This window comes from Helianthus annuus, chromosome 17 (assembly GCF_002127325.2).
Source record: "Helianthus annuus cultivar XRQ/B chromosome 17, HanXRQr2.0-SUNRISE, whole genome shotgun sequence".
In the NCBI taxonomy this organism is placed as follows: domain Eukaryota; kingdom Viridiplantae; phylum Streptophyta; class Magnoliopsida; order Asterales; family Asteraceae; genus Helianthus; species Helianthus annuus.
The window spans coordinates 28,232,876-28,259,568 of NC_035449.2; the positions used below are offsets into that span (position 1 = coordinate 28,232,876).

Consider the following 26,693-nt stretch of genomic DNA (forward strand, 5'->3'; position numbering starts at 1 on the left):
AAGTGGGAATTGGGCCGAGTTACCTTCCCAATAACCAAACTGTTTTAGAACTTTAGTTACATACCTGGACTGCTCGATGATGATTCAACGGCCGCCTTTATTAACTTTGATTCCAAGATGACAATGAAATAAATAAAGATCTCTCATTTTAAAACGAGCTTCCTTTTGTTTCTTGAAATCAACTATCTTGATTTGTTACTCCGATCACAGTCAAGTCATCAACATAGGTACCAACCAAAAGTAATCGTTAGTTCCATTCTCGCCTATAAACCACCTGCTTGTGTTTGTATCTAGCAAAACCTATTTCCTTTAGGGCCAAGTCAAGTCGTGTAATCCATGCTCTCAATGCTAGACGAATCACATACAAAGCCTTTATCAACTTATAAAATTGCCGCTTTTTGACCTCGTTTCACATAGCCCTTTTGTTGATAAACACAAACGTCCTCGTTTAGCTCACCGTTTACGTTTCAACTTCAAAATAGTTCCAATTGTATCGGTTTGTTGACTAGTTTTTTTTACCTAGTTCAATACGGGCTCAAACCGAGTTCAAACCAGGTTTGAGAGGCTTTTTACTTTTTACTAGTCTGATTCAGGTTAAAACCAATTTGAAACCGTTTTCAAAGAAGAGGGTTACAAACCACTCCCCAACCTATGGGTTTAACCGGGTTGAGTATCCATCCGGTTCAAACTGATTTTCGTTTGAGTCGGGTGGGTTATCAGGTTTCGGTTTCACACCGACTTAGGATTGCAACTCTTGAACAGGGGCGGCCCTGGAGGTGGGCGGGGAGGACCACCGGCCAGGGCCCGAGATTCCGAAGGGCACGTTTTTAAAAAAAAAACTTATATATGTTATAATTTTTTTTTAAGAGCATTCCAATATAATTAGATGAATAGCTTGGTGGTTAAGCTTTCCTTTTCCAAACTTGAGATCCCAGGTTCGAGGCCTGCTTGCTATTATGTTTTTTGCTGTTATAGTGGTTAAGTTCCCTTTTTCCCCTTTTGAAGGGTTTTTTATTTTAAATCTAAAATAGATGATATTAGAGAAATAGTAAATGTGTTTGCTACTTTCATTTTTTCCTTGTTGTATCGTGTTTTTTATTATGTGATAAACCTTATTTGGCCCGAATCGTTGAACCGGCCCGCAACCCGAAACACATGGCCGTAGTATCTTTGTTTGGTCTGAGCGAATACTATGATTTCGTGAATAGTTATATAAAAAACTAGTTTACATTTATAGGGCCGAAAGGCACATTTTTTCGAGCTTGAACAGGGCACACGAATTTTTAGGGCCGGCCCTGCTCTTGAATAATATCTTCATAACAATTATTTTTAGATTTCTGAATCACCATCAAGATAAACACGTTTAGACTATGGGGTATGGGGCGGGGGTTGGGTACAAACGCCCAAGTCACCACCCCGAATGAGCTTGGGTTTCAGCGTGGCCCGTTTGGCGTGGGATTCAACCCGGGCGTTGGGCGGGGCTACCCACATGACATGGTGGAACCTCATTGGCCAAGAGCACTAGCCATGCCACAGTGCCACCCCAGCCACGCCCCACCATACCCCTTTGAAATTGGCTTTTAGTCTTAGATGCCCCATACTCCACGTGTCACACCATGCCCCCAACCCACGCCCCAACATACTCCAGGTTCTTATGTACGAAATTATTCTGAGTTGATTTACAACACAACCAAAAAATGATTACTTTAGTCACTTGATTATGACGCCTGTCTCGCACCATGTTGACCAAAACTACCGGCCGCTCAACGTTTCTCCACATCTAAAGTAAAAAATTAATTAATTAAAATTAAAATTACAATTACAATTCTCCACTCCACACCAAACACGAGTAAACCCTTTTTCTTCTTACGAGTCCCTTTCAGTTTCACCCTCCATTTATATAGCTCCTAAGAGTAGAAAAAGGTGCACGCGACCACAATACCACTGAGAGCTTTGCTTGTTGCTGAGTGGGTAAGTTTTCTTTTCTGGGTCTTTTTCTTTTTATATATTCTGCATCAGTTATCAAGCTACTGTGTTGATCTGTTGTTAAATGTGTACCGTATGATTTGTTGTTTTGATAAAGGTGAAGTGATTTTGATTTCGGGTTTTCGTTGGATCTGCTTTTTAATGCCATAAATGCACATGGGTTTGTGTTTGATTCAGTTATTTGTCTGCTTGAGATGTAAATCTGAGATATAAACTGAATAACAGATTTAACTTGACGGTATCTAGATAATGTTGTTAAGGATGCTTCATGAACTTATATTGAGTTGTTTGTAAAGAAGTTTTTAGAGGTGAATCAAGTTTTTTGTTGTTGAATGTGTGCTCATTTACTTCGATTTGAACTGGGTTTGGATCTGATTTCATTAAGGCGGATTTGATTGCTGATTGGTGGAATATGTTGCCCCAAATGTATTTAGTTATACAAAACTGGTTTTGTGTTATGGAATTGGATGTGTTTGTGAAACATCTTTTTAAGGATGAACTGAATCTGTATGTAAGAGCATGTAATTTAGTTATTTGTTGTTTGAAGATCGGTTATTTTGCGTAGAAATTGAATTGTAGGCCATGAGAATTAACTTTTGGCTATATAACATTGATTATACGTTTGTTGTATTGTATGGGTCTGGCTCGTATTCTGTTTTTGAACAATGGGAACCACCGAACCGGGGTCCCAATTTTATATAAATTGTGTTTTGTTTGTTGGATTTTGTTGGTTTGAATGGCATTATGTCACTTTAAACTCTTGGTTTCTAAATGAGTTAGTTGGAAAAGCTGATTTTAACTTTACCGAAGTCCGAAGGATGTATTTTAAGAGAAATCACCAATGTCGCTGTTCTAATTCTCTTAGTGTGTTATATCTTGTAAACGAGCCGGGCCGAGCCCGAGCTCGGCTCGGTTCGAGCCTACTTCTTTGAGCTCGAGCTCGGGCTCGATAACAAAACGAGCTGTATTTCAGGCTCGAGCTCGGGCTCGGGCTCGTTAAGGCTCGGCTCGTTCGAGCTTTTAACTGAGCCGATCACGAGTAGCTCTCGTGCCTCTAGGCTTGTTTACACCCCTATATTTCTATGGTCATGCCAGAACAATTTTACACATATAGCCTTGAGATACATAAATATTTGGTCGCATGTCTACTTTTACTTGCCTAAACCCTAACTGTTTTCATTCTATACGCAATATGGGGTCACATATCACATTAGTTTAAGTCATTATTGATTGGAAAAGTCTGATACACGGGTAAAAGTAGATACACAACTCTCAATCTCATATCTCATGGCTATGTGAGTGATTTGTTTAATTGTTCTCAACATGGCTATAGGTATGATACACTTTGTAAAATGGCTACTTTCGTATTTTTTTTCTTTTCTATGTATGTTGTAATTGATTTTCTGAATGACTTTAATGATTGTTTGAGACAATGGAATTCGAGATTTACAATAGATATTGAAGGTTCCTAATATACCCTTTTGCATATTTGTCTGATTTTATTAATTGAATTATATATCATTTGCATTGTTCTAGTCGCTCATGCTACTTGTTGAAATTTATACAAGTTTTTCTTGCATGTTAAACTCAACATGCAAGTTAGTTTTACTTGATTTATAAACTATTTACTGATTAAATTTGTTTATGACATTTGTGAAACAGATAATCTAAGTACCTAACATGTCAAACATAGACATTGAGGGGATCCTAAAGGACCTTCCTAATGACGGACGTATTCCAAAAACAAAGATTGTATGCACCCTGGGCCCGGCTTCTCGGTCTGTGGTTATGTGTGAGAAGCTACTGAGGGCAGGAATGAATGTTGCCCGTTTCAACTTCTCTCACGGGACCCACGAGTATCATCAAGAGACATTGAACAATCTTCGGATTGCCATGCAAAATACTCAAATCTTGTGTGCAGTGATGCTCGACACCAAGGTAAAAATTTCAGTTTGTTGTCTTTATGCATTTTGTATCAAGATTATCTTTATATAATATTCGGTCAATCAGTTCGATTGTTTGACTTTTAATTGTTGAAATGAATTGAACTGTTTGTATAAAGTAAAGTTAAGCTTGATTACTTTTGTTATAGAATTATTTACTTACATAATAGTGATTTTTTAATAAAGAGTTGTTAACCATCTCTATGGTTAAGATTTGACTTTTAAAGTCAAACAGCAATGGGGGTTTTAGGCATGTAAGCGAACCGAATGGATGCATGTTCGTGTTTGTTCATTTAACTTTAATTGAGCACGAACATATAACGGAACAATTTTTTTGTTCATGTTCGTTCATTAAGAAAATGGGCATGTTCGAGTGCGTTTATGTTCGCTCGTTTAAAACTTAAACGAACAGTTCACGAACATAAACAAACAAACTTAAACGGACACAATATGACAGATATAAAAGAAGACAAATGAACTTAAACCAAACATAAACGAACATAAAGTAGTTTTTTTGTATAAATTGGTGATTAATTACGCTACGTTTATTGAAAAGCTTATTTGATTACTGGGAAACTCAATTACTAATTAGTTATACTTATATAAGTTACAAAGCCCCTTTTATTTATGTTAATATAAATATATCTACTTTTGTATTTATTAAAATTTAAACGAACATAAATGAACGGACAAAGATGTGTTCATGTTTGTTCACTTTTTAAACAAACGAACATAAACAAACTTCCCGCAGAACAAGTTCACGTACAATTCATGAACGTTTGGTTCGTTTACAGGCCTAGGGGGTTTCATTAAAGATTATAACCCATCATTCTTGTTATGGTATAAATTACAAAGTTCACCATGATTAACGGTTTATAATTTCTTCGTGCAGGGGCCCGAGATTCGAACTGGATTTTTACAAAACGAGAAACCAATTCAACTCAAGGAAGGCCGGGAGATCACGATAAGCACCGATTACACCATTAAAGGAGACGAAGAAACCATATCTATGAGCTACAAGAAATTACCCGTTGACTTAAAGCCCGGCAACACAATCTTATGCGCAGATGGCACCATCACCTTAACCGTTTTGTCATGTGATCCAGCATCTGGGACCGTTAGATGCCGCTGTGAGAACACAGCCATGTTAGGTGAGAGAAAAAACGTGAATCTTCCGGGTGTGGTTGTTGATCTTCCTACACTAACTGAAAAGGATAAAGAAGACATTCTTCAATGGGGCGTTCCTAATAATATTGATATGATTGCGCTTTCGTTTGTCCGTAAGGGATCTGATCTTGTGAATGTTCGCAAAGTTCTTGGCCCGCATGCCAAGAATATTCAGTTGATGTCAAAGGTACGTGTTCTTTCTTTAGTTATCAGTGTGCGTATGTTGTTTAAAAGTGTCACAAGTGATTATAAATTCCTACTAGAATAATAATTTTAATTGAAATGATTTTTTTAATTTTTCAAAACTATAAATAATTTTTTAATCTTATTTGAGGTTTTCTTAACGCTTTTTCATGTTTAGTCTTCTATTTTTATCAGTATAATTTTGTTTGTATGTATTATTAAGTTATATACCAAATAGAAGCAAAATATACATATAGATACATGAAACATGAAAAAGTGGATAAATAAAATAATGTTAATTTGACTAAAATGCCATTTTCGTCCTTGAGGTTTGGCCAGTTTTGCGACTTTCGTCCATAGGTTTGTTTTTCTGCATCTGGACCCAAAAGGTATTTACATTCGAATCTTGCCATTTTCATACGGCTCGTTAACTCCATACATTTTTCTCCACTAAGTCAGCGGTATTTACATCTTTTTTGCTAACTTAAAAGGGCAATTTGGTCTTTTTCACTTATGTAAAAAGACCGAATACCCCTGAAAAAGATCGAATTGCCCTTTAAGTTAACAAAAAAGACGGAAATACCCTTGACTTAACAGAGAAAAATGGATGGAGTTAACAAATGGCAAGATTTCAAACCTTTTGGATCTAGATGCGGTAAAACAAAAATCGCAAAACCAGCCAAACCTCAGGCGACGAAATTATGGCATTTTACTCTATTTTTTAAGTTAGGGCGTTAAACATTTTAAACTGATTTGATTTGTATGAAGGTTGAGAACCAGGAAGGAGTAGTAAACTTTGACGAGATCTTGCGTGAGACCGACTCATTCATGGTTGCTCGTGGTGATCTGGGAATGGAGATTCCAGTCGAAAAGATCTTCTTGGCCCAAAAAATGATGATCTACAAATGCAATCTAGCTGGAAAGCCCGTTGTAACTGCAACACAAATGCTCGAGTCCATGATCAAATCACCCCGGCCCACCCGTGCTGAAGCCACTGACGTGGCAAATGCGGTTCTCGATGGAACCGATTGTGTCATGCTTAGCGGTGAAAGTGCAGCCGGTGCATACCCTGAAATAGCCGTCAAAACCATGGCCCGCATCTGCATTGAAGCCGAGTCGTCTCTCGACTACGGAGTCATATTCAAGGAGATGATAAGGTCAACCCCGCTGCCAATGAGCCCGTTAGAGTCGCTTGCATCATCTGCGGTTAGAACGGCTAACAAGGCTCATGCGAAACTCATTGTGGTTCTAACCAGGGGTGGATCCACAGCCAAGTTAGTAGCAAAGTACAGACCCGCGGTTCCGATATTGTCAGTGGTGGTGCCTGTTTTGTCGACTGACTCGTTTGACTGGACCTGTAGTGACGAGGCTCCAGCTAGGCATAGTTTGGTTTACAGGGGATTGATTCCGCTTCTTGCTGAGGGGTCCGCTAAGGCTACTGATGCTGAGTCTACGGAGGTGATTTTGGAAGCTGCTTTGAAATCGGCAACTGCGAAAGGGCTGTGCAAGAAGGGTGATGCTGTTGTGGCACTCCACCGTATCGGTGCTGCATCTGTCATCAAGATTTGCATAGTCAAGTAAGGTAAGATAATCAAAGTTGGCATATCAATTGGTTTTGTATTAGTATCTTGAAGCATGTTATGTTTTGATGTATTGGATTATGAAAAGTCTGTGACCATGGACTAGTTTTGTGTTTGGATCTTAACTTTAATTAATCATCAATGTCTGGGCCAAAAAGTGGGTTTGGTTGAACATTTTGAACCGTGGGCCTGTAGCCAGCATTCCAGGCCCAAGTGGGTCCCTTGGACTGTATTTTGGTTTGTTTTTTATTGGTCTGTTCTGATGAGTGAGTTTATTATTTAGATGCATTGGTTTTGATAGTTGCTATTCATTAGGCTATGTGGTGTGGTGATGCTTCTAACCACCATCACCACTCTCTACATAGACGCTACATCACTCCACCCTCATCCACCACCCTATATGGTGTGGGTTATGCCCCCACCACTAATCAAATCCCCCAATTCAGAAGACTCATGGTTGGTATGGAAATATCCATGCTCACCATGCATGGATTAAGAGAGGGGTGGTGTACCATGTGAATAATGTCAGATGTGGTGACCCATGACCCATACCACCATTCCCACACCCCACATCACTGGAAAATGTTTATCATGTCGTTTTTTATTGGTTACTAAATAAAAAAAATATGACCAGAAATAGATGACATTTCCATGGCTCAATATTACCAAGCAATATGTATATTGATTTAAAACAGTTATAAATGATATAGTGATGTAAGTATCTATAGAAAACTCACTTTAATTTAGAAAACCCGGAAAACTCAAAGCTCCCGGTGTTTTTTTTTCTTGAAAAAATTTACACATGTTATATACATGTCTTTAAGGGTTTTGGGCAAAAAAAATCAAAAAAACGACGAGTAGATATTTAAAAAAAAAATAAACAAGTTTTGGTGTAACACATGTTACAAATATGTCAGATGAATGTAACATGTGTTACACCAAAACTTGTTTATTTTTTTTAAAAATATCTACTCGGTGCTTTTTTGATTTTTTTTTGCCCAAAACCCTTAAAAACATGTATATAACATGTGTAAATTTTTTCAAGAAAAAAAACATCGGGAGCTTTGAGTTTCCTGGGTTTTCTAAATTAAAGTGGGTTTTCTATACATTCTTCCCCTGATATGGTGATACTAAATAGTAAGTTATTAATTATGATAGGGAGGTATAAGACCATGAGCAATAAGCATCATAGGGGCGTGAAGTAGCTTGATAATGCCCTCAACACCACCCTCATGGGTTTTATAGGGGGATGAAGATGGAGAGGTATTACTAATATAATGACCGATAAGGAAAACAAAATTGAAAAGTAATGATGGAATGAGGGCATTAAGGGGCGTTAACCTTTACACAAATTTTTAAAGGGCATTATGATGTTGATGTGGTGAAAATGCCCATTAAGGGGCATTATCCATTACGGACGACCTAAAAGGAATCCGACTCTTTTGCTGATTTTTTTATATATATATTTTTTTTTTGTTAAAATCTGGTCCTCCAAATTTTTCAAACTCAAATTAGATTTATATTAAACACATTATTTTCTTTAGTTTGGGTATAGCACTCATGAGTCGCGACAAATCGTGTAAGCAGACCTATTTACATAGTTCATCTAACTATTTACAAAGTGTGGATGTGTGTCTAAGTCATTTACACCGTACAGATGCATTTCTATGTTGGGTTCTGATCACACCTTAGGCAATGAGGTATAACTTAACCCTTTTTAACTCCATATAAACACCACATCATCCGTTTTTTTCCCTTTTTACTCCAGCTCATTCTAAACAAATGGTTTAACCTTGTTAATTCTACCACACCCACTTTTTTTAATTATTTTAATATTAAATATTAAATTAAATAAAAAATAAATAACAATACCGTTTAAGTAATTTCTTAGGTAAAATAAACATTAATAATAAATAACATTAATTCTTATTATTTTTTGCCTAAGTTAGCATGTTAATTAATGGAGGTTTTAACATCACTTAACATGAGAAGGAAATAGTTTAAAAGACATGTTAATTTGTCATGTCATATTTAACACCAATAACGTTAGAGTACATCCAAAGTGATGGTAAACTAAACATGTAGATGTACATGTATCACCTCTATATTTCGGTATCATAAATTATATAGGAATAGTAAATTAGATAACTCCTAGCAAGCCAGGTAAAGAGGGTCCATGCCAATTAAAATATAACCCGAAACAGATCCCAATCAAATAAGTTTAAAAATTACAATTATATATGTTATATATAAATTCTTTCATTAAATGCAATAATATAAATATAACAATTTAAAATTGGTTGAGATCTCGTTTGGATCATGGATCAGATCTTCACGTGAATACAACCTTTGACTTTTCAGACGATGCGTTACTTGCTATGATCCTCTGCTTAAAGTTAATATTTGGATTAAAAGGAGATGCTCCGGTTTAATTCCATTTTTTTTTTTTTTTACAAAATTTACCGTAAAAATTTTGAATGCTACAAAAGCAAACGATTTCGTATGTTTCATTCAATTCATAGAGTTTCTCCATGTTATTTACCTCGTAAAAAATTAAAGACTTACTAGCTAAACTATTTACTTGTCTATACTATATTATAATGAATGAGGGAGTGGTATTTTAAGATACCATAAAAAATAAGAATTTTTCCCCCCTTTATTTATAGAAAGACCCCTAAAATGAGGGTAGTTTGGCCTTTTAAACACTATTTATTTTTTAGCCCCTAAACTTATTACACTTAAATCACTGATGTTTTAACAAAATTATAGATAATTAGTTACAATTCACCCCTCCACAACAAACCTATAATTTTTTTACGTATTCTTGAGATATCTTATGAACTATATTGTTTAATAAAAATCCAAATATAGCATGACGACCTACACATTTTTGTCGACGTTTCGATAGTTGTCTTGTTCAATATCGACGCACAGATTAAAAGGTACAAGTTGATAATGCTTTAATCTACAAGTAATTAATACTTGTGATCTAATGCGCCTAATCTACAAAGATAGGCTCCATCTATGCAAACAAAAAACAAAAAGAATTAATAGTACGGTAACATAAAATGAAGATATTATGTGTCACATTTTATTTTATTAAAACTGCCTAATACCTATACTTAGATATATCTTATAAAACTTAAAACTAACCACAACAAACTTACTAAATAAAGGGATGGCAAATCTAAAATTAAATCGTAATGCACTTCTATAGTTACTACTATAAATACATAGCAGGACACCACTGTATCTATCGCTAAACAAGTTAAAAAACCAGTTCTGAATTCAATTGTTGCGAAACATTACATGTGTAAAACAGTTTTTTGTCATTTGATTATTATTTTTTATTAAAAACCGAAACTTTACATGTGTAAGAGAGTTTTTTTACTTTATTTATAAACAAAACATTTTGTTTTTATAAAAAACTAATTATTTTATAAACATTTTTTATAACAAGTAATATAAATAAAACATTCAAGAAATTTACAATCATTACTAGATAAATACTAAATTGTGTTGCAAATTTTTAGGAATTATAAGTTCAACTATATTGTTATAAATAATATTAGGCAGTTTCAAAAGAATTCTTTACCAATTTGACTAGATACATAGTAGATTGTGTTGGATATTTTTAGGGAATATAAGTTAAAATTAGACTCATGTAGATAAGATTAGTTATGAACTAAAAATCTGAACTTAGTATGATATAAAGTTAATAAAGATATAAACGCTTAACATCCTATTTTTTTTTTTTATAAAAACAGTTCTTAAAATTTTATAAAAATATAAATTTTTTATATCTGTAAAAAAACAAAATTTAACAATTTAAGTTAAAGGTCTAAAACGTACTTACGAGTCAAATACTATTTTTTTTATATAAAAAACGAAAATTTTAAACTTAAAGTTTATTGGATGAGTACTATGTGGGTATTTAAAAAAAGTTATGAACTATATAGAATAAAATTATACTTTATAATTTAACCAATAAAATAAACATACTTTACAATTATAACAACTTATCTTTTATTTTTTGTCTTTTGATTATTATTTTTTATAAAAAACAAAACTTTATATATGTGTAACACTTATGGCATATATCCACCACAATAATGTTATCATAAATATTATACGAATAAGAAAACTACCAGAAACGAGTGTCGCAATGCAAAGTGTCGCCCCCATCGCATCGCGCGGGCACCCTATTAATTTATTAATAAAGTATATATCTAATCGTATATTATAATTATAAACAATAATAGTCTTCAAATAAATTGACTAGTACTAGTTGTAATTAGTATTCCGGTCGCCTTCACCCTACCATACGATGTATAAAAAATTAAAAAGAATCTTTTAGTTAGATTTTTAAATAAAATTTGACTTTCTATTAAGTATGATTTTGGATCAATAAAATACAATGTTTTGAAAGTTGAATTTATCATCTAACCATCCATGTTATTGTTCATTGATCGAAAAAGTCCAACCGGTCATTGGACTCATAAACCGCATAACAAGTAAGTTGAATATGTCATCTAACGTCTATGCTACTGTTAATTGATCGGGAAAGTCCAACCGGTCTTAATTGGACTCATAAACCGCATAACAAGTTGAATCCGTCATCTAACTGTCCATACTACACTGTTCATTGATCGGGAAAGTCCAATTGTTCTTAATTGGACTCATAAACCCCACAACAAGTTGAATCTGTCATCTAACCTTCCATACTACTGTTCATTGCTCGGGAAAGTCCAACCAGTCCTAATTGGACTCATAAACCACATAACGTTGTGGTTAGTTTTAAAGATCTAATTTTTTAAGTTCATTGTTTTTTTTAATTCAAAAGAATAAAGAAAATAATTTATTAAAAAAATCAAAATAGCAAAAGAATTTTTTAGAAGAGGAGAGTTTGTCTAGAAATGTGCCAACATCATCATAAATTAGTAGACAGACACTTTCATGCGTGAATGAGATATATCAAGTTTAAATCAGATAATCTAAAGATTCTAAACAATAACACTTTTGCCTAAAAAAGATCCTCAAAATTAGTACAAACACCAAATCTAGCTTACTTTTTAACTTGTTCATGATGTGAGGAATGCTACAATTGGGGATATAACCTTTTATAACAAACCTATTCAAATTCCCAAAATGTTAAATACTTGTAAACACTTGAAACAATCCAAAACTTTAAAAGTAAAGTATAATCTATAATAAACTCTTGACAATAACAACCATTTTATTTTCCAAACTAAAACAACCTCTAAAATATGTCCAGAAAGTGAGTAATCAAACACAACTTCATACCCTCTATGCTAATCACGCCGGATAATCAAACGGCAACGGCGAAACAACCGACGGATCAGACAAATTCCGATGAACAAACCCATAATTCCTCAAAACCTGATTATCCGCAAAATTCAAAGCCTTGTTCATCGCATCGCGACACCCTTTCGCAGTAAACAACGGGTTATGCTTCCCATTACACGGTTGACACCCCGCAAAATGCGTCACAAACGGCCGTCTCCAACTCCCAAACTCATTACCAGCATCTTTCAACAACGGCTCGCGTAACACCCCGTAACGCTCGCTAACTTTCTCGGCATGTCGCCTTCGCAACATACCCGCACTCGTTTCTATTTCTAAATACCGCTCGGTAATATTTTTCAAAGTATCCACAATCACAACCCAATAACCTTCCAAATAGTAACCCGTTTCAATTAACATTTTTTTCCCGTACCATTTTTGATGATCCTTCAACAACAAATAACCCAGAGCCGTTTGATCATCCGACTCATGGTGAAACACGTTTAACAACACATCAGCCCATTTGTCATAGTTTTTAGACCGTGGGCCCATATCGGCCCACGAGTCCAAAAAATCCAACGACCATTGACAGTTTCTAATCAGAAAAGATCCTGCGTTTAACCCTAACCAACTCTTCTTCTCGTACACCTCTTTCGGCCACCCATGAACAACAAAGTTGTAACCCTCGTATTTCTCGAACGGGATCTTGAATTCCATGTCGGTAAACGCAGCATCCTCGTCCAGCCACCAGATCCACTCAGCTTCCGGGTGGGCCACCATGGCGGCCCGAACCGTTGGGATCTTAGCCCAACAAGAAGGCATATTTCTATCCAGTAAAACATTATTGTAAAAAATATCATACCCGTGTATACGACAATAATCTACCTTATTCCGGTAGAATTTTAACAAAAAGTGGTCTCCAGTGGGACTCTTGCATGGGGTGGAACGTGACCCGGTTACAATAAGTACCCGGTCACGTGACCTCGGCTTGAACGATGGGTGTAGTGTGAGCCAGATTTCTCTTTTTTTGTCCCAGTTGGTAATGGGTTTGTTGAGGGTGTACCCGAAGGATGGGTCGTCGTAGAAGGTGGAAACGGGTGGGTCGAATTGGAGGTTGAAGGCCGGGTCGGGTTGGTTGCAGTTGCAGGTGTTGTTGGGTGGGGAGTTTATAGTGGAGAAGAAGAAGAAAGCCCAGAGGATTATTAACGCCGTTAGTGCTCCGGCGAGGAAGATTGACGGCCGGTCAAGGGTGCGGATTGTCGGCTTTCGCCAGTTTGCGTGTGAGAATACCACCATGGATGATTCTGAATTTCTGATAATATTGTTCACTTTTCCAATGTAATGATTCTTAAATATGAGAGAATTCTTTTTATGTTTTTTATTCGTTTAAAATTAAAATAATTGTTTTACGTTTGTTAAAGAAAATTGGTGGTATATTACATCAGGGGAATAAAATAATAATAAATAATTAGTAAACTCTGATCATGAAGACTTTTAAATTTGTTACACACTTTTAATCTTACGTGTTACTGCCTGGATGTTCAATGGTATGGTAGCATCACGTTTATTTCATTATTATACCAACTTTTTAACTCAATTGCAATCAAGTATAGTGAGCATGACTAACAACTTTGATGAACTATAGAAATCATAATGTTATAGAATTGATTTCTTTTTTATTTACTTGATGTATTGTAATAGTGTTTGAATTTATTGATGCGTACAAAGTTGGAGGTATGCATGTTAAATTGTTATTCGACCAAAAACTAATACACAAAGCGAAGTGCCACCCATCATATTTCTCCGCTAGACTTTAATAAAACAATATTTTTAAGTTTAAAAATAATAATGACATGCGATAATTTTGGGAGTTGCTACAATCTTTCACTTTAAAAATAATAATGAGATTCGATAATTTTATGAGTTGCTACAATCTTTCACAATAAATTTGTTGAGTGGTTATTTTATTTGATTTGGTTAAAGACCTGCGAAATAATTTCTTCAGATAGGCTAGAGGGTGTTGTTTAAAACCTCTAGGGGCTTTATCAGTTATCACAATACATCAGCGTCACATCAGTGTCATGTCACATAGGGGGCTTTAAAGATCTCCTTTTAAACAAAATACAAAAAAGTCTCCTATTAAACAATGGTTTAAAGCCACTTTAAAGATCAGTGTCATGCAATGGTTTAAAGCCACTTTAAAGTCTCCTATTAAACAAAATACAAAAAAATAATAATAAAAAGAAGAGATTTGATTGGCTGAAAAAAATGGGTCTCACCTTCTTTCTCCTTTAACAACCGTTACTGCAATGGCGGACAAGGGGTGACGCCCCTTGGTAACGAGCAGGGGGTGGTTGATGGCGCCATAGGACGCTAAAATTGATGAGTTGACGGGGTAACGTTAAGCCACACCATGTGACATTGTCTTTGATGGCAAAGGTTTCTCCTTTTTAAATAAGTGTTCTATGCTTTCCAAATAAATCAAATGGAAGTGTACATAATAATATTAATACTATGAAGTAATCTTCTCCACACTTTTGTGCATGTAACGGACCATCACGAAATAGTGACGGGTCCATCATCGAACGTTCCCTGTAACGGACCGTTATGATATGGTAAGACTTCGTTACCAAACCTTTTAACATACGGATCGGCAAGACTTATTCGTTGATAGGTTATAGTTCCCGTAACTTATTTCCTAGCACGGGGCATTTCCATTTGAAGTTTAGGGTCATTTGCCAAACTCTTCATGTTGTGTCACATGTTCTAAATTTCTAATGTCGTGGTTTTGGACGAGGTGTTACATTCTCCTTATTTAGTCCTCAAAGTTTCTTGTTAACTAGTACGTTAACCATTATATGGGGTTTCTGACTTATTCTGGAAACTTTTCATATTCTTTACCATGCCTCTATCTAGTCCTTCCCGACCAATTTGAGCTTATGGATTTTCATCTCTTCAAACGGAATTTCTTTACTTTCTTCCGTATAAATTCTTTAACAAGGATAGAATCTTATTCATAGATGGTTCTTCTAGTTAATCGCCACACGTGTACGCAGCATATCTCTTATTATTTGGATAGTATTTTACTTAATACTTGTATTCAATGTCGTAGAAGGCGCTAGGCGCTAGTCGGGCGGTGAGGTACCGCATAGGGATTAACCGGGATTAATCGATATTAATCGGATTGGACTTTTTAAATATAATTTTACAAATTTATATATATATATATATATATATATATAGATAAATAACTTTATACTTTTTATTAATAAATTTACAAGTTTAGGAGATAACTTTATACTTTTTATTAATAAATTTAAAAGTTTAGGAACCATATGTAACCTAGTGAAAGATAGAGGGGGTTAAATGTTAAAATATCTAAACTTATATGTTAAAATAGGTTTATAACTAAAATTTGGGCTTTAAACCATGGGCCAGGTTTCAAAAATTGGGTTTTTTGGGTCAAAAAACATGGGCCCGATTAGTCCGATTATGACCGATTTTTCCGACTTTGACCTATTTTGACCATAACCGATTTTTTTGACCGACTAGCTTAAATTTAGGCAGTAACCCACCGCCTAGGCCGATTTCTGCAACATTGCTTGTATTGTATTGTATCCAGTGTTGTAGAAATCGCTAGGCGCTAGTCGGGCGGTGGAGTACTGACTAGGGATTAATCGGGATTAATCAGGATTAATCGGATCGGAATTTTTATATATAGTTTTTAAATTTATATATATACACGTACATTAATATCAATATAATACTTAGAAATAGTTCAAAATTCAAACAACTAAGTTTAAAACATAGCAAATCAAGTATTTAAACATTCAATGCACACATTAATATCAATATAATACTTAAAAATAGTTCAAAATTCAAACAATGACATTTAAAACATAGCAATTTAAGTATTTAAACATTGAAACATTAACATATTAGTCAATGCCTCATGGAATATGTTTTAATGGGTTAGAAACATGTTTTTTTGGGGCCAGATTGGAACTAAACAACTTGGACCATGTATTTAATGGTGAAAAACATTTGTTTGGGCCAGATTTAAACTAAAAAAAGTGGGCCGACTAGAAACGATTTGGCCGACTTGGGCCGATTTGGGCCGCCTTACACCGACTTGGACCGACTATCGACTATTGGTCCGACTAGCTCAAAATTAATCAGCTAACACCCGACTACCGCCTGGGCGCCGATTAATACCGATTTTTACAACACTGATTGTATCTAAATGCAACATTTTATCAAAATATACATTATCATAAACAACAAATATATATATATATATATAAGGGTTTAACAGGTTGTATCTAAATTCAATGTTTTATCATAATATATATTATCATAAACGACAATATATATATATATATATAGGAAGGTTAACGTACATTATGGCTTAACGTACATCACGTACGACAGGTAATTACGCACGTTCATTTTAAAATCACGCACGTTATAATTCAAAAATCCAAAATCACGCATGTTTAAACACAATAATCACGCATATTGAAAACATTAATCACGCATGTTATAGAACAAATCACGCACGTTGTTGTACGTGAAGTACGTTAAGCCGTAATGTACGATATACTTTTTTTCTCTCTCTCTCTCTCTCTCTCTATATATATATATATATATATAGGGGGCTGCTAGAATGAGAACCACCTCGAGTTGTAAGAACCGCGAGAACTACACCCCACGGAGCGCCGTTCACCATGATTTTTTTTTACAAGTAGATGTGTATATTATAAACACAGCCGTAAAAAATCATGGCGAACGGCGCTCCGTGGGGTGTAGTTTTTTACACCACAAGTTTGGTGTTTTTTAATTTTTTTTCTTTTTTCTTTTTTTTTTCACCAAACTTGTGGTGTAAAAAACTACACCCCACGGAGCGCCGTTCGCCATGATTTTTTACGGTTGTGTTTATAATATACACATCTACTTGTAAAAAAAATCAATGCGAACGGCGCTCCGTGGGGTGTAGTTCTCGCGGTTCTTACAACTCGAGGTGGTTCTCATTCTAGCGGCTCCCTATATATATATATATATATATATATATATATATATATATATATATATATATATATATATATATATATATAGGGGTAGAATCAAATAAAAAGTTTATTTTGCCTATGTAGGATGAGAAGAAATCTTAACCATCCATTTTTCAAATCAATGGTAGATGAAAGTGTAGGAGAAAGGAGGAGTGCAAGGGTATCTTGGAAAAAATCTTATTTATGGACTTTCTCTCTCCACATGTAAGGCACATGCATATTTACCCCCGTATTTTAAATGTTCATAATTTTTTTATACGACATTATTTTTTCATAAAAATTTCACCGTAAAATCGAGCGTCTTTTTATCTTTAATTTGAGTACCATATTGCTATTTAAAACATGAAGACTAAAAAAATCCATTAAAATGTGTTGTATTTCTATGTTGTATAACATTTTTTTGTGCTAGATTTTTGTACTTATATTTTTGTGCTAAATTTTTTGTGCTAAATTTTTTTGTTTTAATTTTTTTTCTCAATTTTTTGTGTTGGATTTTTTTGTACTACATTTTTTGCTGAATTTTGTGCTATATTTTTTTCTACTAGATTTTTTTGAGCTATATTTTTTTGTACTACATTTTTTGTACTACATTTTTTGTGCTATATTTTTTGTACTAGATTTTTTGTGCTAAATTTTTTTGTACTAGATTTTTTTTGTTGTATTTTTAAAAAACAAAAGGGGTGCCACATGTCAATTTTACTCCTATTTATAAGGACCAAAATGTCATTCATTCCTAATTATTAGGAGTGCCACATGTCATCATCACAATACTTCTTAGGCTACTTAGGCAAAATCCACTTTTTAGTGGATCCTTCCCCTATATATATATATATGGTTAGGTTCATTTGTGAACAACCCCTTGATTGTGAACATTAGTGAACTAATCCTAGCCTTTGAATATTAATACACAAGTGTAAATCAATGGCCATGATTTGTTCACTCAGTTACAAATAAACTAGTGTTCACTCTAGAACCCCCCCCCCACACACACACACATATATATATATATATATATATATATATATATATATATATATATATATATATATAGGGTGGGGTTCCTCTACAAAGTTTGTTTTTTCTACAATATGTGTCCTACAGAGTGTAAGAAGTGAACTTGACCATTGGATGAGTGTGTTTGATGGTTGAGATCATCTTGGTGGCATTTTGGTAATATATGTGTCTTAAAAATAGGCTAATTTAATTGATTGGGGGTAGATGTGTCATTTAACTTGTTTTAAATAAAGAAATAACTATCATAACATAACTTCCCACCTTTCTCGCGAGTTTCTCTCTCTCTCTCTACACTCTCTCCTCCGAGACTACTGCGTTCTACGTGTCTTACTAATTGCTAAAACACAACGTCAAGACACTGGCGTGTTTTATGTGTTATTTAACTTATTTCTGAAGACGCTGATGTGTTTTGTGTGTGTTACTAACAGCTAAAACACAACGTCAAGAATTTTTCATGATTAAATTCCATGCTTATTGCAACAGAATCATATACGAAATAAAACATGACGTATAGTATTATTTTTTTTTTCAAAAAGTAACTGACAAAACACAACGGCAAGAATTTCTTGATGTTTAATCCAAAACCATGATTATTACAACAGAAAGAATTATTCATGATTAATCTCATTCCACTCATAATGAAATAAAATACCGCACATAGTATTCAATTTTTTTTTTCAAAAACTAACTGATAAAACATAGCACCAAGAATTTCTTCATGTTTAATCCAAAATGAATGAACTGTGAATGTAAAATAGTGATAATCTAAGTATAAAAGATAACTGACATATTTAAATTCAAAGATGGTATTCAGTTTCCATAAAAATCTTATTTTTGGTTTATGAAATAAAATCTTCCAAAATTAAAATAATTAAGCAATTATAATTATGCCCTTTTGTATAAAATAACTAAATACCACATGTCAAATGGAGAATGCTTCTTACACTTTGTAGGAAAAGTTAGTTTGTAGCCATCTCCTACCCTATATATATATATATATATATATATATATATATATATATATATATATATATATATATGTAAAGGATCCTGTACAAAGTCATACTTTTGTAAGAAGTGTGAGAAATAATTTGGTGATGACAAGTGTCCTCTATCTTAATTAATTCAAAAGGGTATATTAGTAATTTACCTTTCTTATCAATTAATTGAGTTTCAAGATAACTGAAAAAAAAACTGTCGTCCTATTTTTTTGCAAGATCCAATTCCATTTTCACCTACGTATCATTTCTTCATCATCTTAATCGCAACATCTTTTAATCGTATATTGTTCATATCTTCTTTTCATCATCTTTAAATTGCAATACAATGTTTTTTGGATTCCAGATAAAACACCATGACTTGAATCATAGTCAATGTCTCCAGAATGTATCCAGATGTTTTAAAACACCACGCCATGAACAATGTCTACAGAGAAAACACCATGACTTGAATCATACTCATGGTGTTTTAAATTCTGGGAATGTTTTGTATTGATTCTCCAGATGTTAATACACCATGGATGTAATCACAATACAATGTTTTTTGGATTCCAGATAAAACATCATGACTTGAATCATAGTCATGGTGTTTTAAAATCTGGGAATGTTTTGTACTGATAAAACACCATGACTTGAATCATAGATGTTTAAAACACCACGCAATGAACAATGTCTCCAAATAAAACACCATGACTTGAATCATAGTCATGGTGTTTTAAAATCTGGGAATGTTTTGTATTGATAAAACACCATGCCTTGAATCATAGATGTTAAAAACACCACGCCATGAACAATGTTTCCAGATAAAACACCATGACTTGAATCATAGATGTTTAAAACACCACGCCATGAACAATGTCTCCAGATAAAACACCATGACTTGAATCATAGTCATGGTGTTTATGATTTTTATACAATGTCTTCAGATAAAACACCATGACTTGAATCATAGATGTTTAAAACACCACGCCATGAACAATGTCTCCAGATAAAACACCATGACTTGAATCATAGTCAATTTATCCAGTTGTTTTAAAACACCATGCCATGAATCTGATTACAGTTCTCGTTTTGATAATGTATGACGAATATGCAACCAAAGACCTCCTACAATTAAGGTGAATCATTAATTCCGATATTTAAGGAAAAAGGAGTAAATGTAGGAGTTTTTTGGTCGTGTATGATATGGTTACCATATTTCAAACATTGAAAAAGACACTATTGCCCTTCAATTTTACATAAGGTCCCTCTAATTAAAACACAATTTACATTTTTATACCCTATTGATCTCAACCATTAGATCAAATATCCAATGGTTTAAAACACTTCTTATCCTTCTTACATTTTAGACACTTTTTACCATATCCCTACCCTATATATATATATATATATAATGAAAGTGTAAAATACAATATCCCTTAACGTACAATACATACGATATTGTGAAATCGCATGTTACAAAAAAACATGTTGGAAATCGCATGTTGGTTTTTTTTTTATGAAATCGCAGGTTGTTTTCTTGATGAAATCGCATGTTGTATTTTTTGATGAAATCACATTTTTTTTTGTAGCAATTCCGCATGTTGGTAAATATGATGAAATCGCATGTTGGTATATAAAGCAATTTCGCATGTTGGTTTTTCAGCACAAATCGCAAAAGTGAAATCGCACCAGATCGGACGGCTGAGATGATCGCGTACATATTGTATGCTTGCCCTAACGGTCTTTCCGTGCCATTAACCTTGTTCGCGGTCGTTATGCGGTTTAGGTCCTTGTCGAGCATGCTCTTCTTGTTATACTTTGGACCGTTGCTTCGTCAGTTCCGCAATTTGTTAAACTCTCGCTATCTTCGGATGCGAGTATCCTTCAAATACAATATTTACAAAAGTTAGTAATTTCGACATTAATGAACGCCCGTATTATAATACAAGGCTTTTCCACTATACGTGTCAACACACGTAATTTTATTGACTATATCGATCCTTTTATCGATTTAATTGGGGTAACGTGTATCACACGATAACCCTATGTGTTGTTTACAACACTTTAATCATACTAAACCATTAATATACATGTACTTACTGGATTTGCGATCAAGTCTTGAACTGAACACACTTTACTCTTTAACCATGAGCTCTGATTACAAACTTGTAAAATCCTTACTAATATTTAACGATTTCCATATAAATAACAACAATTAAATGTGTAACTACGACTACACATACTCATGAAATACGGGTTTATTAAAACTTTTAATATTTAAAAATATACATCATCATGTAATTGAGTTCGTCGTTTAAAATAACGACGAAACAATGTGCGGAAGCTTATTTTTCATGTGTTCGGTTCTTTTTCGTCGCTCGATCTTCACCCGGGTACTCTTGATATTCACCTATAATCAAAACCAACTTAAATGTTAGTTTTGATAACTTAAATATAAGTTTAAACAAGTTCCAACATCAAACAAACAAAATAAATTTTTTTGCCATCATTAGTGTCTCTCGCGGGCCGCGAGAGACTAGACTGCATGTCTTCGCGGGCCGCGAGAGCGTTAATTCGCCAGACAGTTTTGTTTTCTCAGCTACATTTACCCATCTATGATTTTAACCAAACTACTAACTCTAAAGTCACATAACTTTCGTTCTACACGTCCGTTTTACACGATTCTTTTTCCTACGCGATCGTAATTCGATTCTCCATCATGTGGAGTTAAAAATCCAACATCCGGATTAACAATTTTCTAGAATTTAAGCCCGTGGCATAAATTAATTATTAAACATTCTTTTGACTTAGCTTTCGACCCGTTCACACTTTTGTCAAACCAATTGGTTTGTTACACTTTATTCCCATAGACCTCCTATCTTAAATGTTTCCTATCGCACAAATTTCAAATCGCGGGTTATTATGCATCATTAACCCGTTTGTGCTTATACGCTCGTTTTGACCCGTTAAGGGTATTCAAGCGCTTTTAAGCATAATCAAGCTTATTCATTTTTTAGCATCATATTTTGACATTAAAATATCTACATGTATTCCGCCACAACTACTATTATGATGGATTTGATATAATAAATCAATTATCCCGAAAATTACCCTTCGGTTAGTCATTTTACGGAAAAACCCATTCTTAGGCTTTTGACCCACAAAGGCTTATGCCTATAACTTTTATGCTCATCTATAACTTACATGATCCTAATACATGTACTTAAACAACCTCTAAGGGTCGTTTGCTCGGTTTACCCGTCGAGGGCTTTTTGGTCAATTTTAGTCCCTCATTTTACTACAAAGAACCTTCACTAATATTTGACCAAATCTCGCTTTTAACCATAAATCTATTTATACGTACCTGGCTCGGGTCAACATGTTGACCCGTTTTAATACCTTGTCTTGCTTGTCCATAGTATCCCTAATTCGTTAGCCGTTTTATCCTGTGAGCGTATGACTCAACAAACGTTTATTAGTCGTTAATTGTCAAATGGTATCAATGTTACCATTTGACCCGTTTGGTCCAAACGACCAATATTTTGCACTTATAATAGAATGGTATTTCTTTAACATTTCATTAAGTATCTCATTTCGGATTTTTTCATTAGTTTGTTTAAGTTTCTTAAATCTGTTTCTTACGCGTTTACCCAACATGACTTATGCCATGTGGTGTCGTTTTAAACTTTGACTTTGATTCATTTATACTTGACTAAATCACCGTTCTACACTTTTTATTCGTTTAGGCTTACTTATAAAGTAGCCGTTAAAAAACTCATTTTATAATTAGCTTTTTTATGGTTAAGTTACCGTTTTACCTCTTTTTACCATTAAACATGGTTTTATCATTTATATTAGTTCCGACCCGCATCATTTCGAGTCGGAACCTTATCTTGAATATTATCTTTATCACATTAGCAACTTGTAGAATAAACACGTATTCTACAAAAAGGTGTAAGTTTCACTTACCTTGCATCCGGTTATGCTCTTTTTCGCGGACTCGATCCATTTGACCCGCTTCTTTCCCAAGCCTCCACCTAGCTTGTTAAGCGTTAAACTATCATCATCATTTACAAGGTGGTTAGATTAGTCATTAACAATCACGATTATTCCACCTTACCTATTTTCTATGTCGAAACTACTACTCGACTTCGTCATTGGTTAGTTTAATCTTCCAAAAGTTAACTACCTTAGATCATATGATATACACAATTAAATCTAAATCAACATCATGTTTAGAACCCTTATCGCTTCATATTTCGCATAATTTTCCATATTATTCAAATACGCGTTTCACTCGCAATTTCAACATTTTAGCTTTCATTTAGGCATTTTAACAAACACCTAATAGGCATAATTTTTACACATTTACAAACTAGTTCATAACTAGTTATTTCTACCAAGTTTAACATCATTTTCAAATTCATTATATCTAACATGAATAACAACACCTAGATTCACTTCATGGAATTCAAACAACACCCATTTCATGATCAAAATTCTAGTGTTCTTCATCATCCTACAAAACCCATTTAACACCTAAGTAGGTGATTATGAAGTTCATAATTATGAACACCAACTCATCAATTTATTGACTAGGGTTCGTTCCTAAACATGGATTCATCCTAGTTTCACCCAAACATCAATCATTCAAGCTTCATAACTTCATCAAGAATCTCAAATTCACTAAACATAAAAATTTATCATACCTTGTGATCCCGTAAGCTTGGTGATCACTTATACACGTTCATGCATCGATTTGGATCTTGAATTGACCTTCAATTTGAAGATTTTTGAAGAACTAGGGTTAGCTCCCCTTCTCTTCTTCTCCTAGTCGTTCCACGCACACACACATTGTGTGTGCAATTTTTTTTTGTTTTTAAAACACAAGTTTCAGTTGTTACAACCTTGGTCCCTTTTGTTCCAACCTTTTTATAAAAAGGTTCATTAGTTCTTGTTTTCTTAATGTTTTTGCTTATTATTCATTACTTAACTAGGTTAATCATTCCTTGTTAATTTAGCGGGTTCCGGGAGTTATTAACCCGTTTTATTTTAAGTCTCGTTAACTCGGGCCTCTTATAAACTTTGTCTTCTTAAAGCGTTTATTACTCTTTTTATTTAATATTAGGTTTATTTATTTAAATCATATATTCACCGGGTTAATTTTTACCATTAACGGTATTTTACCCATCATTAATATTAACGTGGTTTGATTACCAAACCCGTTTTTAGGGTGTTACAACCTATCCCGAGTTAGGTTATTGTCACACCCCGATTTCCACGTGTCTCACCAGTGGGCCTGGTGGGGGATTACCGTGACGATGTTGGCAACAATATAGTCAAACCACACAATTATATAAATGCATAGCGGAAGCTTAAGATAAATATATACTTCAACCTCTGGTTGTAATATCAAATGTATTACAGAAGTCGAATATATCCACAGCGGATCAAAATAATAATAAATTATTGTTCATTCAGATGCAGCATCGAGTTTGCGAGACTATGTACGATGCTTAGGACGCCTATACCAGCCCATTTCGTATAGTACCTGCACTTAATCTTTTTGGGGAAAATACGTCAGTTTACACTGGTAAATACATTCAACTGACACATTTGAAAATGTTTATTAAAATTGATTTGAATGCACAAGGCACAAACTCTTTTATAACTTGGGAAAATTATTAAAATCTTGTGAACGTTTTACATGTTCTTTTATGCGTTCAGTAGCCCGGGTCGTGCCGGGTTAAAGATTTATAGACACACCACATTGCGTAAAACCGTAGTATAAAAACCAACGGCTACGTCTTTTAATTTAATGTCGACAATATATACCGGGTGTACGCCTACACCGGGATGTCGATGGTCGTGGCCATTTCGTAAAATGATGCCAAGGATATCCGGGACAACGGTCATTAAACCCCCCAAAGGCTTTTAAGAAACAAAACTGTTTAAATGAGCCGATCATATTATTTAATTAACCACCTAAGCGATGGAAAAACATAATGCTCAATCAAGCGGTATTAACATACCGTAACCCAAGCCCATATAGGGGAAATAAGTTAAAGTATTTACCTTTGCAAGTATATTTCCTTAATTTGATTAAATCACCGATAGCTTTTACCGGGGCTCCTAATCTGGAACGAAGGTTTTAATTAACCTCTTAGAATCCTAACGGGTCCTTATATTAGCCGTAGCCTAGACCGGTTGGTTCCGATATATATAGATATGGTTTAATCGCGCGAAAAGGCGAAAACCGAGAATGGAGTGTGATTCTGACCCAACAAGTTCAGAGACTTGTTTTATATGGGTTTATGGTTCACACTCTGGATTTTGGGGTTCAAATGATATAATTTGACACGTATCGGCTAAATTATGAAAACTAGTTTCATAAGCCGAACCGTGCGCGCAATAGGCGAAACGGTTAACCATGAGAGTCTTACGCTTATTTCCTAAGTCAATACGCCTTAAAGAGGTTGTGGTATCAGTAGGATACCTTCCGTGATGCACGTAACGAGTTTTAGTTAATATTACGCCCCGTAGGGGTTTTTCGGTCATTTTAAAGACTTTTAAAGGGCTTTTCGAGTTCTACAGGAAATCTGAGTTTCCCGAACAGCTTATAAAGCTTAAAATACTTTATTTATTATTTGGAACCAGTAGCAACTGGAATTGGGTCAAAAGACCTTGTAGAACTCATGTTTTGGCCGAAAAGGGCATATTCGGTATTTACCGAACCGTAGCCATAACCGCAGGTTATGAGCAAGGTAAAAATTATTAAAAATCTTTAAAATTCCCAAAATATTAATTTATAACAGTGGGTAAAAGTTTTGGTGACGAAATCTTGGTTTAGATGGGCGTTATGCTAATTGCGCCGTTTATTACAAAAGTTTATTTAAATTACGCTAATTAGCATAACTCTCATTCTAGACCTCGGATTGACGTGAAACTTTAAGGACATGCTTATAATTTAATAAGCAAGGTTATGGTCCGTTCACGTGTCCGAAATACTCGTTTTATTTTCAAAATGGTGTTACGGTCAACTTTTAGGCGATTAACGGAAACACGTAAAAGACTCGGATAACTCATGAACCGATCACAGAGGTTTATACCAACATGTAACCTGGTCCTAAGAGAGTCCTAAGGTATGTCTATACCTCACTAAAACGGGTCAGAACTGAAGTCAATGCAAAAGTCAAACTTTTGCGACATTCGGCTCCGAACCGGTTCAATATAGCAAATGATCGATTCAAACGAGCGTAAACAAGTTTATATACTTAATATCATATTTTATGAGTGTCAAAACAGGTTTCTTAGTATGTACATTACAGATTATGCATAAATCGCTAAAATAGCTTTCTGTTGACTTTTTAAGTGCGCGTTTGACTCGATAATTGACATAGTTAGAGTGGTGATCAGGGGGAACCCTTTTAGAGGTTTATTACCCACATAAATACCAACTCAAAACCA

General features: G+C 34.5%; 2 protein-coding genes across 2 annotated transcripts; one reads left to right on the top strand and one right to left on the bottom strand.

Annotated features, from left to right (window-relative positions):
* The first annotated feature begins 1,819 nt into the window (after nt 1-1,819).
* On the top strand, nt 1,820-7,033 carry LOC110923124 (pyruvate kinase, cytosolic isozyme). The gene is made up of 4 exons (XM_022167304.2): nt 1,820-1,971; nt 3,649-3,924; nt 4,822-5,283; nt 6,048-7,033. Exons 2-4 carry the CDS (start codon nt 3,667-3,669, stop codon nt 6,858-6,860), a joined length of 1,533 nt encoding a protein of 510 aa, XP_022022996.1. The 5' UTR covers nt 1,820-1,971; nt 3,649-3,666; the 3' UTR covers nt 6,861-7,033.
* Nucleotides 7,034-11,963: 4,930 nt separating this feature from the next.
* On the bottom strand, nt 11,964-13,488 carry LOC110922132 (putative glycosyltransferase 7). Its single transcript, XM_022166456.2, has one exon. The coding sequence runs from the start codon at nt 13,457-13,459 to the stop codon at nt 12,176-12,178; it is 1,284 nt and encodes a 427-aa protein (XP_022022148.1). The 5' UTR covers nt 13,460-13,488; the 3' UTR covers nt 11,964-12,175.
* Nucleotides 13,489-26,693: the final 13,205 nt, after the last annotated feature.